At 40.5% G+C, this 18,415-nt stretch overlaps 1 protein-coding gene across 1 annotated transcript in view; it reads right to left on the minus strand.

The window, feature by feature from the left end:
• Window positions 1-18,415, minus strand: part of SVEP1 (sushi, von Willebrand factor type A, EGF and pentraxin domain containing 1) — a 208,629-nt gene that overhangs the window by 26,233 nt on the left and 163,981 nt on the right. Inside the window, exons 37-40 of the mRNA XM_010808239.4 lie at window positions 12,902-13,574; window positions 8,114-10,905; window positions 6,001-6,226; window positions 3,000-3,155 (exon numbers count right to left, since the gene is read on the minus strand). Coding sequence (XP_010806541.2) covers window positions 3,000-3,155; window positions 6,001-6,226; window positions 8,114-10,905; window positions 12,902-13,574 — 3,847 coding nt within the window. The remainder of the gene's footprint in view (window positions 1-2,999; window positions 3,156-6,000; window positions 6,227-8,113; window positions 10,906-12,901; window positions 13,575-18,415) is intronic.

Below are 18,415 nucleotides of genomic sequence, written 5' to 3' on the forward strand. Positions count from 1 at the left end.
TTCCAAGGAGTAGTTGATTGTAGGGATTTATATTTCAAGATGATCACATGTCTAGTGACATTTGGGGGATTTAGATGTCTCAAAAACGTTGGTAATCCTCATATAAAAATGATAACATTTACAGAGTAGGAAAACTGACCATGATTTATATTAGTTATCTTAATTGCTTTGTCTGACTTTGGTAATCATATGAATACTAGGAGTAATGACAGTTACTACCCTCTATTGAGCTCAGACATTGTATAAAGTGTAGTACTTGCCACTTTCTTTTATCGCTAGTCCTTATAGTAACTTTGTAAAGGTGGTTATCACATACTGGACAGGATGAAACAGAGGCTCAGAGAGGTTCCCCAGCATCTTTACATCCAGCAAAAGCAGAGAGCATGCAACAGAGGTCTGCTGGGACTAAGTCCCTCTTCTTTCCCAGCCACTGACCTTTGGTACTGGGGGAACTTGTTAAGAAATGCAAAAATTCAAAAGTTCTTTTTATGGTAAGACTTTCCCCTAATGGTATGTTTTTCCATTGAGAGGCATAATGTCTGGCTCCATTATTATTATTATTATTATTATTATTATTTTTGACATCAGTAGCCATGCTGATGAAAACCTAAATCCATTAATTCATAAGAGTTGCAAATTCTGAGATTTGAATTCTATCGTTATTGACTAGAGTTCATCTACTATTTGGTTATCTAGTCATTCAGTTGGGGTTCTCTGGTGGCTCAGCTGGTAAAGAATCTGCCTGCAATGCAGGAGACCTGGGTTCAATCTGTGGGTTGGGAAGATCCCCTGGAGAAGGGAAAGGCTACCCACTCCAGTATTCTGGCCTGGAGAATTCCAGGGACTGTATAGTTCATGAGGTCTAAAAGAGTCATTCAGTTAGCCTTGAAAAGATACTTTTTCTCTTTTTGATGTACTTTCAAAATAATGGATTTGCCCATGGGAATCCCCTAAAAGTTACCAAATAATCTTTTAGTATCATTATGAGTCTGTCATTCATGACGTATTTGATGTGTCCATTAAAGTTACTGACGCTAAAAAGGTTTCATCTTGGCCATCTTGGGAGCCTTATCCAATTGGCTCCTGAGGTCTTTTTAAAAAACTTTAGTATTTTTGGCTTTGCTGGGTCTTTGTTGCTGCACTGACTTTTCTCTAGTTGAGGTGAGAGGGGGTTACTCTCTAGTTACTCTCTAGGTTTTTCATTGCAGTGGCTTCTTTTGTTGCAGAGCATGGGCTCTGGAGTGAGAGAGTTTCAGAAGATGCAGTTCCTGGTCTCTAGAGCAAAGGCTCAGTAGATGTGGCACACAGGCTTAGTTGTTATCCTGGCATGTGGGATCATCCTGTCCCTGGGACTGAACCCATGTCTCCTGCGTTGGCAGGTGGATTCTTTACCTCTGAGCCACCAGGGAAGTCCATCTCCTGAGTTTTCTTTTTTTTAAATATATTGCCTTTGATAGATTCCCTCCTATCTCATATGATAAAGATTTTCTAGGCTAATTTTTTACATACCCTGTTCCAGACCTGGATTTGATTATTTTTGTAAATAACTGGACATAAATATTTAGAGACAGTCTCTCAGGTGCTTCAAACATGTAGCTTGGAATAATAACAGTTGCTATAACATCTCTTTCAATTTTGGGGTTACCACTGGGATATTTCCAAAAATTTTAAGGTAAATCATCCACTTCCTCAAATTTAATGACCCATCAGTTTGCTTTAGATTTTATACCACTTTTCTTCTTAACAAATGCAAGGTTAGTACTCTCACATGAAGAACAACTGAGTTTCAAAACCAGAAAAGCTCTCCAACTGCCATCAACCATTACATTATCATCCTTTTCTCCCCTAAAAAAGAATCTTTTGAGGAAATAAAACAAGATCCACATAAGCCTAGTTTCATCTTTCATGGACCTTGCTTATGAAAATTCTCTGATTCTATGGTCAGCAGGAAAATAATGGAACACACCATACACATTAACAAATCTTTGGCAATGAACACTTCTCAAAACCTGCATTTAATACCATTCTAACAACAAAAACAGGGAATAAAGCTTCCTGAAAAATCAAAGGGCAACATTATACAATATAAAAAAGGCCTCTTATATTTCAAGTTTGACGATATGATCATGTTTTGATGGCAGCATTCCCACCAGAGTAAATTGGTGCTGCTAATAGGATTTCAATATTACAAACCAGGCAGGCGTGATCTTGAGACCCATCATTTGGTTAAAACAGCTCTGGGGATTTTTTTTTCAGGCTATACCTGCCTTGAGGGAATCTGGCATCTCAATAAAAAACCCTCCAAGGTATTTGAGCCTGTGGCTTGAGGAAATTCTAGCTGTGCATACTTAAATCCCTGTAGACACTGCCCCATGGTGACAGATTATGCAAAATATGGTTAACAGGAGGCCAAAACATAGGTTTAAGTGACCAACTAAAGTAACAATGTCAGTCTTGGGCAGGTATGTAAACTCCATTTTTTTCATGGCTTTGGTTTTTTAATTTGAAACTCATTCTGCTTTTTAAAGTTATAAGTCACTTTAAATACTTCCAAGAAAAGGTTAAGCTATAAGGCAACAATGTATAAAAAAAGTGTAAAAAAGTCTTTTAGGACTCAAATCAGTGAGATAAAATGGTGTAATACTAAAAATATTCCTACTGCTACTGCTACTGCTAAGTCACTTCAGTCCTGTCCAACTCTGTGCGACCCCATAGACGGCAGCCCACCAGGCTCCCCCGTCCCTGGAATTCTCCAGGCAAGAGCACTGGAGTGGGTTGCCATTTCCTTCTCCAGTGCATGAAAGTGGAAAGTGAAAGTGAAGTCGCTCAGTCGTGTCTGACTCTTAGTGACCTCATGGACTGCAGCCTGCCAGGCTCCTCCGTGCATGGGATTTTCCAGGCAAGAGTACTGGAGTGGGGTGCCATTGCCTTCTCTGAAAAATATTCCTAAGTATATTGGAAAAACAAATTAATTCTAGTTAAACAATTTGTTTGCTTACCTCTAATTCATAGCCAGTTTCACAGTGATAAGTAATCGTGCTTTCAAAGTTGTATTCACTGCCAAACACAAATCCATGTTCTGGACTTTCAGGTTTCCCACAAGAAATTGGACTGCAGGATTCATCAGAAAACGGGGGCTCCCAGGTGCCATCAAGCTAAATAACAAATTATAAGTTACACTTAGGAATTAGTGCACATGAATGGGTGTGAGTGAGTGTGCACTCAGTCATGTCCGACTCTCTGCGACCCCATGGACTGCAGCCCGCCAGACTCCTCTGCCCATGGGATTTTCCAGGCAAGAATACTGGAGTGGGTTGCTATTTCCTCCTCCAGGGGAAATGGCACATTAATGAAGACGTCTGGAAATACCGCTAACATAACAGGATAATCCTCAAATGACAGTCAAAGGATCTAGAACTTGCTGCTACTACTGCTACTTATCTTTGACATTAAGAAGCACACGTTAATTATCAGATGGTCATCAGTAAACAATTTTAGACACTTCTAAAACTCATAAAACAAGCATTTTCTTCCTAATAGAATCATTAAAAAAAAATCAAGAACATGAACAAGTATGTCTTCATTATGATGAGAACTGTATGGTAGATACAAATATTCCATGACTTAATACACCCTTATATTTTACATAATTCTACATTTTAATCTAAAGCTGATAAGAAATAGACACGTTCAGGCATACCACCCAAAGTCTAAAAAGATGGCTTCCTTTTCTCCATGTCAACACGAATACTTGAAAACATTCTATGACATATTGTGAGCAAGTCACAAAGTTAAAAAAATAAAAAAACAATAACACACACAGAGACATTACTTTGCCAACAAAGGTCTGTGGAGTCAAAGCTATGGTTTTGCCAGTAGTCATGTACGGATGCGAGAGCTGGACCATAAAGAAGGCTGAGCACCGAAGAACTGACGCTTTCAAACTGTGGTGCTGGAGAGTCCCTTGGACTGGAAGGAGATCAAATCAGTTAATTCTAAAGGATATCAACCCTGAATATTCATTGGAAGGACTGATGCTGAAGCGCCAATACTTCAGCCACCTGATGCAAAGAGCCAACTCATTGGACAAGATCCTGATGCTGGGAAAAACTGACGGCAGGAGAAGAAGGGGGTGATAGAGGATGAGACGGTTGGATGGCATCATTGGCTCGATGGACATGAGTTTGAGCAAACTCCGGGAGATAGTGAAGGACAGTGAAGCCTGGTGTGCTGCAGTCCATGGGGTCGTAAAGAGTTGGACATGACTAAGTGACTGAACAACCAAACACACACACACATTTACTTTATTCCCCCACCACCACAATTAGTATTAACATTTTCCAGTCTTCTTTTCGGGTGTACAAAGAGGTGCACACAGATGTTTCCCTTGAAGACAGTTATTCTCTGCTAATGTTGTATTGTTTTCTTTGAGGAAATAGCATATGAGTTGAATAGCATTTGAAACAGGACTTCAGACTAAACCCTTTATTCTACAGATGAGCCAAAAGTAATTTTATATATTTAATATACACCTGTCACATAATTAACCATTCCCCTAGTGTTGGAAATATACATTATATCTAATTTTTCAATGCTGTAAATAATGCTTCAATAAATATGTCTTGCACAGATTATTCTAGGTATTACTATTAACTTTCAAAAGCTACACAGTGTTATTTTCTTTTGATGTATCTGGAGTTTATTTTAGCATATATTAATTTTCCCTAGTGGGAAAAATTGTCATGATTCCTTTATTAGGATCTGCTTTTGACAATTTCTTCCATTTCATTCACTTCTCCTTCTAAAAAATTTCACACTAATGCCATGCTGTTATGTTGTTGTTCAGTCACTAAGTTGTGTCTGACTCTTTGCAACCCTATGGACTACAGCACACCAGACGTCCCTGTCCTTCACTGTCTCGTGGAGTTTTCTCAAACTCATGTCCATTGAGTCAGTGATGCCATCCAATCATCTCACCCTCTGTTGTTCCCTTTTTCTCCCGCACTCAATCTTTCTCAGCATCAGGGTCTTTTCCAATGAGTAGGCTCTTTGCATCAGGTGGCCAAAGTATTGGAGCTTCAGCTTCAGCATGAGTCCTTCCAATGAAGGTTTAATTCAGGGTTGATTTCCTTAAGGATTGACTGGTTTGATCTCATTGCAGTCCAAGGGACTTCAAGAGTCTTCTCCAGCACCACAATTCAAAAGCGTCAATTCTTTGGTGCTCAACCTTCTTTATAGTCCAACTCTCACATCCATACATGACTACTGGAAAAACGGTAGCTCTGACTATATGGACCTTTGTCAGCAAAATGTCTCTGCTTTTGAATATGCTGTCTAGGTTTGTCATAGCTTTTCTTCCACGGAGCAAGTGTCTTTTAATTTCATGGCTGCAGTCATCTGACAATCCAGCACTGGATTAGGAATGCCATGCTGATAGAAGCTAAGCAATTCTAAGTAACTTTATAAAGTGACATAAGCAGAGGCAGAATTTGACTCCAATTTGTGTCTTCTGCCTCTGCTCTTCTCCTAAAACCAGAAACATACGTGGTAACAGTCAGGGCTCATTTCTACACAGACTGTCTATGTGCAAAGCATTCACACGGTTAATCCGTCATGAATCTTTTGTTATAGATATCTGAACATTTTATCTATCTTTGGTACTTCTCACGTACCCTTGGCACTTTATTTTTAAAAATGAGAATATTGGAAAGAAATATATGTTTTTATATTTCTGTGAAAAAACTCCTCAAATTCTTTGACAGGATTGGAAACTTGAGGCGTTTTCTCTTTTCAGGATAACAAGATACTGCCTGTGTGGATATATCTATATCTATATCCACATACTTATACACACACATACACTTGCACATATATCCACATGCACACACACAGAGCATAATACACACTTACATATATATCCACATACGCACACACTCACATATAGTATAATATATATATAGATGAGTTACACTCTACATGTTCTAATTAAGAAAATCTTACCTGACATGTTGATGTATTAACTCCCTCATAGGTATACCCTTCCACACATGACACAGACACTTGCTTATTCACACTGAAATCATCTCCATGAACAAGTATATGTGTTACATTTGTTGGCAGAGGACATTTTTTAGGACTGCAAGAAATTGTCTCAGGGAACCAATGACCGTCTTTCTGACAGGTGAATGTGTCTATAACTGTATCCATCACATAACCTTCTAGACACCTGCAATTGAAAAGAAAAGTGAGTGCCTTAAATGGAGTGTGCTGTAGTTGGTGACTTGTTCTTGGATTCAGGAAGTTGCTACAAAGCTCAGCACACATTTTATATGATATATTAAAATGGACTCAAATGTCAGGGAGATGGTGTTGCCATGCAAAAACACCAGGATAACAATGATCATCAAATCAATCCTCAGTTATTCACATTAAAGAGGAGCCACGTCTAAACTTGCCTTAAATTTTGTTGACATGATTTACCTTTGCTCTGGATGATACCATTATTGAATTCATTTTTATTCTGAAAATACCTAACAGCTCAAGAAATTCTAGACAAGTTTCAAAATACACTCAGATACTAGTAAGAATGTAGCACAATTAGTATTGACTGGGAATCTATTTTGTTCCAAGAACTGTTCTAAGTCCTCTACATAATGTGTGTCTTTTAATCTTGTTTAGTAGCTATCATGTAACAGTAGTATTGGTGTTCAAACTAGAGTAAATCTGACTCTAAACACTCAGTGATTTTGAAAACTTTGCATTTTTTTCATTCAACAAATGTTTACAGAATATTTATTAAATTCCACTCACTGTTCTAATTGCTCTACAGATACTAAATCATTTTCATGTCAACTCTATGAATAGGTGTGGTTATTTTTATTCCCATTTTATAGGTGAAGAAACTGACGCCAGAGAGATTAAATAACTTCTCCAGGAAGCAGCAGAGCTGAGATTCCTGCCTAGGGAATCTGGCTCTAGAGGCCCTGCTTTTACCACTATACTGAAACAAATATTAATTAATATTTATTGGGTGGGTATATTTTCAAAATTTCACAAACTACCAGGCTAGGTAACAGTCACAGGTTTGCAAACTTGGAATGATCAGTTTACTAACAAGTGAAGATCTGAAGATTGTCAACACACAAGGAATAACAGGACAGTCTTAGGAAGCAGGTGGTGGTGTGATTTTTCAAGCTATCTGACACATGAACATCCAAAAAGAAAACTGCAAATGCACTTCAAAAGTAAGGAATAATTTTTGTTTTTCTTCTAGGTGCATAACCCACTCTTCCTTAGCTTTCATTTCACTGAAAATCTTCCCTCGGGTCTGTTTCTTACTGCAAGTAAGAGAAAATGAAGGGCTAAAATGTCTACAACAGACAGGCTTAAGAAGAGTTATTATTCATAAAACTTAAGAAGCCAATATGTGAAGAATAATCCTTAATTCCTTCAGAGATACCAACAAAATCTAAATTGATTTAGAGGGCTGAGATATATTTGCACATTACAGGCATTTATTCCAATAAAAATCTAAATTATACATTCATTCCATATTTTCTCATTTTTTTAATACTACATTTTAAATAGAGAATTTTTCAGCAAAAAGTCACCATTTGTGCATTAAATGCTTAGTTTGCTCAGATAGCATAGGTTAGACGTCCTCTTAAGACTATCTCCTTATTTATGTTGAAAGTATTTTGACCTGAATTCTTCAGTTTTTGCCCTATTTCCCCAACATTTACATATATGAATATAATTCTTAGGTGATATCAAAGAAATTTATCAGTGTATCATTCAAAAAAGAGCCTATGAGTTAATAGGTATTAAAGCTAGTTAGAGGATCTTGATGGTCCAAGAAGCTCAACAGAATCCGTTAATTATGATAACTGTATTAGAAACTATAATCTGAAAATGTGGAAATTTACTTTTACAAGCCAATCTATGGATAATTATGGGCAGAATAAGGCCCAGTGTTAAAAGCTTCAGTTTTCAGAGAACAGCCCAAAGAAGATGTTTTCTTCCCAACTAGCTTAATTTCTGATTTATCGCTTTTCATTTTACAACCCTTCCTGTCTGTGCCCCTTGGAGACTCTGGAACCACGCATGGTCTTACCTGAGCCTCACTTGACTTTCATAGGTGTGTGCTTCTCCAGTTGCCACTGCATTGGAGACAGATGGTGGAGGTCCACAGGACAGGGGCTCACAGACTGGGTAAGGCTGGCTCCATGTCCCTTTCTCTGTACAAATCAGATCTGAACTGCCTTGGATGACATACCCAGGCTTGCAGGTGTAAGTTATTACATTTTCCTCCAATGAACCCCTCTCAACAATGAACGCATTTGGTATCGTTGGAGGAGAACCACAAGAAGGGTGTTCACAGCGTGGGAAGTCAGAGCTCCACTGGCCATCGGCTTCACAGGTGATCTCAGACAGTCCCAGGAGTTGGAAGCCTTTGAAGCACCGAATCTGAGCTGCCTTTCCACAACTGAAATCTGTCCCATTAACAGCCCCACTCTGAATGGTTGGTGGGGAGCACTTGCAAGGCAAGCAGGAAGGGGGGCTGCCACTCCAGGAGCTATTAGAGAGACACTTTCTTGAAGGACTTCCATGGAGCTTATAACCAGGAAAGCACTGGTACTCTATCTGCCCCCCACGATAAAGGGAAAAGCCATTAGGGAAGCCACGGTCAAGATCTTCAGGAGGGCTGCAGTTGACTGGTTTACAGAAAGGAACCTGGGCATCCCAGTTACCATTTGACTGACAGGTGAGTTTGGGGGCCCCGTGTAACGCATACCCATCCTGACAGTGGAACACCACTTCCTTCCCGAAGCCATAGTCCAGGCCATCCATCACCCCATTTGCCACCTGTGATGGGGGAGCACACCGGACGGGCACGCAGATGGGAGTGTTTCCACTCCAACTTCCATCAGCAAGACAAACACGGCTGCTGGCCCCCTCCAGCAAGAAGCCTGTGTTGCAAGTGTACTGAACCTCTTTCTGGAAGGTATATTCCTCTCCCTTTACCTGGCCGTTGGCTGAGCTTGGGGGTGAACCACAGTCCACAGGAATACAAACGGGCTCATCTCCATCCCACGTTTTATCTTCTTGGCATGTTCTCCTGCTGCTGCCATTCAGCACATACCCAGAATTACACTCATAGTACAACACGCTCAGGTACGAGTAGTTGCTTCCTCGGATGGAGCCATCCGTAACTGGATTTGGTTTGGGGCATGAGATGGCCTCACAGCGTGGGGAAGCACCGCTCCATTCTCTGTTCCTTAGACAAAGTCTGAGGTCAGAGCCCACCAGAGTGTGCCCAGGTTTGCAGCTATACTGGACGGCACTGCCCGTGGTCGTTTCTGTAACATGCAGAAAGCCATTTTCAGGAGCAACAGGCAGGTCACATTCCATTGAAATGCATGACGGTGCACTGCCATTCCAAGTTCCATCTTCCTGGCAGATCAGCACAGCGTTCCCCAGGAGTTCGTATCCCGGATTACAGCTGTATGAAACCAGGGTGTTGTATGGAAATTTTGCCGAATGCATAGCAGGAGACCCCTTCGTGTTTCCCCAGATTTTAGCCACTGTTCCCAGAGGATGAGGGGGGTGAGGAGTCACATGCGGAACTTCCATCATGTCGTCTTCTTGGTTAAAATATCCCTGACCATCTCTGACCACAGTAGAGTCTCCAAAATCAATGTGAGGGGGGAGACCACAGTCGATGGGTACACACGTCGGGATGGAGCTTGACCATCCCGACTCTTCACAGGTCTGCATGGCGTGACCAGCTACCTGGAACCCAGGGAAGCAGCTGTAGATGATCATGGCACCGTAGCTGTAATCTGCACCTTCTACGAACCCGTTCTCAATGGGTTGTGGGGGATCACAGTGGATGGCATTGCAAGATGGGACGTCCACATCCCAATCTCCTGTCTCTAAACAAGTCAAGGCTTTGGGACCTTCGAGCCTGAAGCCTCGGTCACAAGAGTATGTAATGGTTTGCCCGTAGTGTAGCTTTGTGTAAGACAATTTGCCGTTCAAAATCTCCTTGGGCTTTGGGCACTCAATGGGTTTACAGGTTGGTTTTTTCCCGAGCCAGTGACCATTTTCTCCACAAAGAGTGGTGGTATTGCCCACCAACTCAAAGCCTGGCTTGCATGTATACAAAGCTGTGCTCAGGTAGGCAAGACCTTGCACATCGATGATGCCATTGAGGATTTCCTCAGGCTGCGGGCATTCTACTGGCACGCATTCCGGCAGTGGAGAGCTCCAGGTACCATCAGCTTGGCAGGAGGTGGTAGGATCTCCTTTTAAGAAAAACCCATCCACACAAGAATACTTGACAGTACTTCCAAAATGAAGAGCAGAAGAAGGAGCAGGGACGCCGAAGGAAATGAGGGGAGGTGGGAGGCACAGAACCATCTTACAAACAGGAAAAGAATCATTCCACTGCTGGGATGGCAAGCATCTCAGGACAGAGCGGCCCTGGAGGACGTGCCCTTCCTTACAGGAAAATGTCACCACTCCCACCTCCGTGGTCAACTCCTTCAATACGAGCTGGTTCTCCAAGAGGGGTGGCTCTGGGCACTTGGCAGGCACACACTTTTGGTTCGGCTTCTTATTCCATTTGCCAGATTTCAGGCATGTCCAAGAATGTTCACCGATAAGCTCGTAACCCTCATTACAGAAAAAGTGAACCTTGGCCCCTACTTCAAAATTTTCTCCTTTTGTGTAGCCATTCTGGATCGGGGGAGGTTTCCCACAGTTGAGAGGGATGCATGCCAGAGGGGATTCACTGTGCCAGTGGCGATTGGCTTGGCAGACAAACACAGGACTTCCAACTGACTTATAGCCTGGGTTACACTGGTACCTCACTTCACTCTCAAAGGTCCTGCCAGTTGTATGCTGGATAACAGGGAGAGACAATTAAACACAGTTTGTTAACAGATAATATAACTGACAAAATACAATGAATCATAGTAAAGAACTAAAATGCCTGTGTTAAAATAAATCAATTAAAACATAAGCAAATGAGGATTTATATTTTTCCAACAGGTCCACTCTATTTTTTCAATTTAAATAAACAAAAAGGATGGTAGAAGGTCAAATTAAGTAATCAGTCCCTACAGCAGAAATACTAGCCACAGTGTTAAGACCATAATAAGTAAAAATTCAAGTCTCTAAATTGATTGATGAGTAGATGGAGCAATACCAAAAATTATAAACTGCTTGGTAAATTCAAAAAAATCTCACAATGCTATAGTTTGTTGTTTTACTCACAGAAAAGAACACATACACAACACAAAGATACATCTGTTTGTGCTGTTAAAAAAACTGCTGCCGTAATATAAGGGTGGAAAATAAAAAGTAGTATTTTATCTTTTAAACAAAAAATATAATATTCATGAGCTCAACATTCAGATACCTAAGTATATAATATAATAATAGATCATTTTAGGCAATACTAAGATGAATGAGTTATTAAAACTTTAAAAACATTACAATGGTTCTTTTGTTAGTGATCATGGTAAAGTCCAGCTTCTGTGCTGCAGTAAACCTCCCAGTATTTGGACATAATTATTTACTTTGTTTACCTATTTATTTCTTGGGTATCCCACATACACGTAAACACCATGATGGATCTAATCACAGACCTATTCAGAATTATTAAATACTAGATCTCGATTCGGAGAAGGCAATGGCACCCCACTCCAGTACTCTTGCCTGGAGAATCCCATGGACGGAGGAGCCTGGTAGGCTGCAGTCCATGGGGTCGCTAGGAGTCGGACACGACTGAGCGACTTCACTTTCACTTTTCACTTTCATGCACTGGAGAAGGAAATGGCAACCCACTCCAGTATTCTTGCCTGGAGAATCCCAGGGACGGGGGAGCCTGGTGGGCTGCCATCTACGGGGTCGCACAGAGTCAGACACGACTGAAATGACTCAGCAGCAGCAGCAGATCTCGATTGCTTACCTGATACCTAGTAGGAGCTCCAGAAATATTTGCTAAATGAATAAATGAAGAAAGCCTTCTTACATATACTAGACACTCTCATTTCAATGGAAAGTTAATATATCTGAATAAAGGTCTTAGACAAAGGCTTTCACTCTTTTAAAATATAAAGGAGAAACGGTGCTATATGCATGTGTGAATTCTTAAGAAGTATTTAATTAGAATATAACCTGCTTAAAATGGCCCTTGATTTGGGGGAATAGATTCTTATTCCTGATTTCTTGATAGATTTAATGAGCAGACACATATTAATGAGAAAGGAGGACGTTTGTGGATAGGATATAATGTTTTGTCCTGATAAAATTACCTTTAAGTGCCCTAAAAGAAAATCACAGAAGCTGTCCTACAGTGAATGGATGGTTTACCGCCCTACCTGTGTCTAAAAATTAGAGATGATAATAGATTTCTCTAGGTTCCTTTTCGACCTTGATTTCTATAAAAATAATACATCCATCTTGCAACAACTTTTATAAAGCAAAATAATATTTTCTTAAAACTGTTTTATTGTAACTTCATGGTTAGGGCTAAGATACTGCTAAGAAGTATTTCAAGTGTCTGTATGCTAGCAGAAGGTAGAAAGCTATAGATTAAAAGGATTTATAACCTCTCAGATTCTCTCCATTATTTACTGCCTACAGATTTAGTCTCCTGTTCAATTATACGCCCCTGCTTCTTTATTTTTCAACAGCATTTTTAAAAATTGGAGTAGAGCTGCTTTCCAATGTTGTGCTCGTCTCTGCCGTACAGCAAGGTCAATCAGTCCCGTGTGTAAGTATATCCCCTCTTCCTCGGATTTCCTTCCACACCCCTGCTTCCGAGTAAGCCACGCAGTGGGCTGGCCCTGTCAGCGACGAAAGCCAGGACTCTTGTGAACCAGCCTCTTACCTCCAGAAAGCCGTTCTCAACCTTCGGCGGTTCAGCGCAGGACACGGGGTGGCACGTGGGTGTGGGGCTGCCCCACCGCCCCGTGGCTTCGCAGGCACTCTTCTTCTCCCCTTTGATGTAGAAGCCCCTGTTGCAGCTGTAAGCCACCATGGCTCCAAAACTGTAGTTTGATCCAATTGCATAGCCATTCAGGATTCTGGGCGGCTCCCCACAGCGCACGGGGATGCACTGGATGGACATGGGGGAAGGGCTCCACTGCCCACCTCGCAGACACTCAATCTTTGCTGAGGTATTCAGTACAAAACCCTCCATGCACTTGAAGCTCACAACTGAGCCTGCTGCAAATTTTGCTTTGCTCACAGATTCCAGGATGCTGTAGGAAACAGCAGGGGGTTTTTCACAGAAATGAGCTATACAACGGGGCATGGCCTGACCTTCCGGAGGAACCCACTTGCCCTGGGCATTGCAGAGGAGCTGGGAGTTGTCTGCCAGGCTGTAGCCATCTGAGCAATAGTAGAACGCAATGTCTCCAAACAGCCGATGGGCAGTCTCTGGGGACGCGTGCTCCACGCTGGGCGGCTCGTCACAGGAGACGGCCAGACATTGCTGGTCACTTCTGCTCCACTTGCCGCTGGCCAGGCACTCAATGGTGTCAGGACCAGCAAGGGTGTAGCTATGAGATTGGGGAGAAAGAAACAGTAACGAAAGTATATTTGAGAAAAGGTGTTTGCATCTTCTTATTCCGTTTTTATTTTTGATCTTTCCAACAATGACTTTACTTTTATTCTTTATCCTTTACAACAGTATTTACTGTTTGAATTTGAGCTTATTGACCAAATCATCTTCATTTAAGATACACATCTTGGTAATAATACTAGGGCTTGTTCAGAAAGGGAAGTGGATTTTTTCTATTTAAGAAACTCTAAAAATTGTTATACATTTTCTTACAAATAAAAATGAGGAATAAGTTATGGTTCTGTTTGACTCAACTTAGTTGGAACTTCATCTGTCTACAGATAGTTTCAGTTTCTGACTTGATCATTAGTCCTAAAAGCTCTGATAAACCATAGGTAGCCTCTATGTAACTCTTAGTTATTCTCTTACTTATAATCAATGAACTTTAAAGGAGAGATTATAATTTCAGTCTCCAATGTTTCCAAAGGCCTTAACCACACTGTTAGCATTAAAAGCTGTGTCTGAGTATGGCTATTTGACCAGCACAAATACATTTTGCTTAATAACGCTCAGTCTTTTTTACGTACAAGGCTTTTCACCATATATGATGGTAGATTGATGATTTACAAAAATCTTAAAATTATTCTCAAGTACTCTTTCAATGAAGTAGAACACAATATTAGGATATGCAGTATTAGAATAATTACACTCTGATTTTCATTTTCACTTTCTTACTGAAGAGAAAGAGGATGGGGAGATTGAAAGGAATGCCTAACATCTGATCGGTCCGTCGTTCTGATACTAATGAAGGGTAAGGGGACTGAAATAATTTGGTAGCAATTGAACTCTGCTAAGAAATACTACTTTCTTCATTTTACAGTGATGGTTTAGGAGGCTACATAATCTGCTGAGAATCACACAGATGTAAGCAGCAGAGTTAGGGTCTGATTTTGGTTTTCCTGAATTCTAACACTTCTGTCTTCTCTCCTTCTCTCCTTAAAATGAGATCAGTTACATCACAGACAGTGGGTATCCTGTGGAAACTGTATGTCAGTGTTAATAGTACAAGTTATTTGACCGACTCTTCAGCAGATTCTTAAATCATCAGTTAGTTAACATCTCCAATTTCACTTATGATAGAGAGGGTGGAATTTCTTTATCTTTGTTGGCAAGATTTATGAAATCTATAGAAAACAGAGATCAGGTAAAAAATGATCGAGCAACATAAGAGATGTTTGTAACCTCCCTACCTATAATAATCATATATTATGCTGTGGGTAGAAATGGTCTCAAAGCAAACACTCATAGCTGTACTCAATAGCTAAGGAGTCTCCAGTTGGGGTCTGTGGGAGCTCAATGTTGTAGATAAGCTCAGTTCTTTGTATAAGAGTCTGAACTTAATAAACTGTTAGATGGCTTCCATCTTAAAGGGTCTGGGAAGATGTACAAAGACAGTACATTAAAACTTTAATTTTATTATTAAAAATCCATTGTCCAAGGTCTGAGTTCCTAGCTTTGGCTATTACTGTGTAGAACGTGCTCCATTTGTAGACATTCTCAATGTTTTATATTTTTATGGCACAAATTTACATCCTTGGAACATTCTGAACCATGTATCATCATTTTTACAAGGTCCTTTAATGCTGCTACTATATTTCATTGGCTGAAGTTCACAGCCATCACCTGAGACATCCCTGATTTATGAGGATCCATTGTGCCATCTATAAACTGCTTCCTTTATGTCATGAGACTAGCTGCTTTGAGGCAGAAGCCTCTGCCTCCAGAACCTTCCTTATTTCTTAAAGCCTCTTAAGGACACAAAAACTGTGCTTTGTAATCTGGCAGCATTTTGTTAGGCCTCTGGCCTCTGATCTGCTGGAAAATCTCCACTAACTACTCTTTGCTAATGGGAAAATCACAGCAAAAAAGCACTTTGTAATGTAGTGGGAGATTACCACTAAATACTTGTATTTTGAACAAATGAACTTAAAGAACGCATTTTTGATACTATCCATACTTTCCTAGAATGGACACCATCCCTTTGTCTTTTCTTTATCACGCTCCATCAACATTTAGTCCTTCATTGGACAATGTGGTGATGCTATATGCTAGAATCCCTTCCCCTAGCGCACAAGGCAATGCCAGTGCCTGTACTTGTTTACACATCCGTGTCCCAGACGAAACAGCTTTTGAGAGGAGTCATAAAGAAAGCAGGAAAGGATGAAAGTAACAGGAGCAAAGAAATGGGAGTGTGGTATAGCCGAGGCCTTCTGTGGACTTACACACAGGAATGGCTTATGAACATCTGGAAAAGGAAGCAGCCGTCACTAGGATCTCGTGTGTTTTTTGACAACTTCTGATGGCTAATCAGTGAAAGTGTGGCAGGCATAAAGGAACTGGAAACTGTTTTTGACAGTTGCTCCGACAAGGTGTCTCATAAGATTTTAGCTGACAAAATGCTGCTGGAACAGAAAGATATTTAAGTGGTTTATTAACTGGATGACCCAAAGAGTACTGGTTAACAGAAGTAAGCTAGCTGGGCATTTCCTATCTTGTGAATGCCACAAAACTCTGTCCTTAGCCCACTGGTTTGTAAACATACATAAGTGTAGGGTGAAGGATGAGGGTTTTAATAATCCAGTTCAATGTTTCTAATCTTACAAGGTAATATTTATAACAAAGATAAAATAGAGGTCCTGTATATAGATAACAAAGAAAAACTGCACGGAGGGAAACCCGGCTTAGTGGCAGCCCGTGTAAAAGACTTTAGTTTCATCAAACGAATTGAGTGAGTCAATGGTGGCATCCTTAAAAGGGTTACTGTATCTCTAGAATACAGTTTATTTAACTTATATGCAGAGTACATCATGAGAAACGCTGGACTGGAAGAAACACAAGCTAGAATCAAGATTGCTGGGAGAAATATCAATAACCTCAGATATGCAGATGATACCACCCTTATGGCAGAAAGTGAAGAGGAACTAAAAAGCCTTTTGATGAAGGTGAAAGTGGAGAGTGAAAAAGTTGGCTTAAAGCTCAACATTCAGAAAACAAAGATCATGGCATCCGGTCCCATCACTTTATGGGAAATAGATGGGGAAACAGTGGAAACAGTGTCAGACTTTAGTTTTCTGGGCTCCAAAATCACTACAGATGATGACTGCAGCCATGAAATTAAAAGACGCTTACTCCTTGGAAGGAAAGTTATGACCAACCTAGATAGCATATTCAAAAGCAAAGATATTACTTTGCCAACAAAGGTTCGTCTAGTCAAGGCTATGGTTTTTCCAGTGGTCATGTATGGATGTGAGAGTTGGACTGTGAAGAAGGCTGAGCACCAAAGAATTGATGCTTTTGAACTGTGGTGTTGGAGAAGACTCTTGAGAGTCCTTTGGACTGCAAGGAGATCCAACCAGTCCATTCTGAAGGAGATCAGCCCTGGGATTTCTTTGGAAGGAATGATACTGAAGCTTAAACTCCAGTACTTTGGCTACCTCATGCGAAGAGTTGATTCATTGGAAAAGACTCTGATGCTGGGAGGGATTGGAGGCAAGAGGAGAAGGGGATGACAGAGGATGAGATGGCTGGATGGCATCACTGACTCGATGGACATGAGTCTCAGTGAACTCTGGGGGTTGGTGATGGACAGGGAGGCCTGGCGTGCTGCGATTCAAGGGGTCGCAAAGAGTCGGACACGACTGAGCGACTGATCTGATGTGATCTGTATCTCTAGAAACTCATTTATTCAGAAAGAGAACAGGAGAGATGAAATAAACAGTTATGTTTTAGTACCATGCTCCAGTCCCTAAATTTAGTGTTTTTTTTTTTTTGCTGTTGTAGTTATGTTCTAATATGCATGTGTCAGTGTAGCTTCAGCTCTGGGTATCACAGTTCAAAAATGGCTATAGGCCTATTGGAATAGGCTCAGAGGACTCTGAGAGTGAACAGACTTGGAATCACTTCCATTTATGAGAAAGAGAAAGGCAGATTTGAGGTTGAGCTGGCTGAAATGTCTGTCTCCCAACATCTTCACTTCCAATGCTGCGAGCTTGACATCTTAACCAGAGTGTAGGATCTTTTTTTTTTTTAAGTCATGGGAATGTATGAAGGGCTGGGATCCCTTTCTGAAACCTCTCAATTAGCTCCAATGATCCATTTGTAGGAAAACTTGGGGACCAAGCCATCAAAACTTGAATGGCTGGCATTTCAGAGAAGCAGAGAAATTTATACTGAATAACTTCAAAAGGTGGAAATAAAGCCAGTGCTTTAGACTAGTTAAAATATTCAATGAAGATGAGGTCAGGAGCTTATTAAAAATAACTGTCTTCTAAGATACATCAGTTAGTCTTTTAAGATGCTAAAGAAGCATATGTTCTCTGAACGACAAAAAGAGGAATTAACTTGTAGTTACTGCCTAGATAGAACTATAACCGGTCTTTGATCAAACTGCCACATCATTCCATTATGTTAGAAATCTAAATGAGTGCTCAGCTTTCTGGAGGACATAGTTAACCCGCTTATGTAAAAGAGTCATTTAAAAATGATGAAGTTTTATACTGATGATAAGATATGGCCTATAAATGTTGGCTACCAAAACAGGAAAAATGGAAATTGGTAAAAATCTAAAATGTTGAAATATTTAATTTTATTCTGTGCGACATTTTGTAGTCTCATTCAAAATACAATGGGTTGGATTCTGATTGCTAGAATTTTGTTAAGGATTTTTGCATCTATGTTCATCAGTGATATTGGCCTGTAGTTTTCTTTTTTTGTGGCATCTTTGTCATACAAAGATGTGGATCTTTGGTATTAGGGTGATGGTGGCTTCATAGAATGAGT

Source organism: Bos taurus, chromosome 8 (genome assembly GCF_002263795.3).
Source record: "Bos taurus isolate L1 Dominette 01449 registration number 42190680 breed Hereford chromosome 8, ARS-UCD2.0, whole genome shotgun sequence".
Classification (NCBI taxonomy): Eukaryota; Metazoa; Chordata; class Mammalia; order Artiodactyla; family Bovidae; genus Bos; species Bos taurus.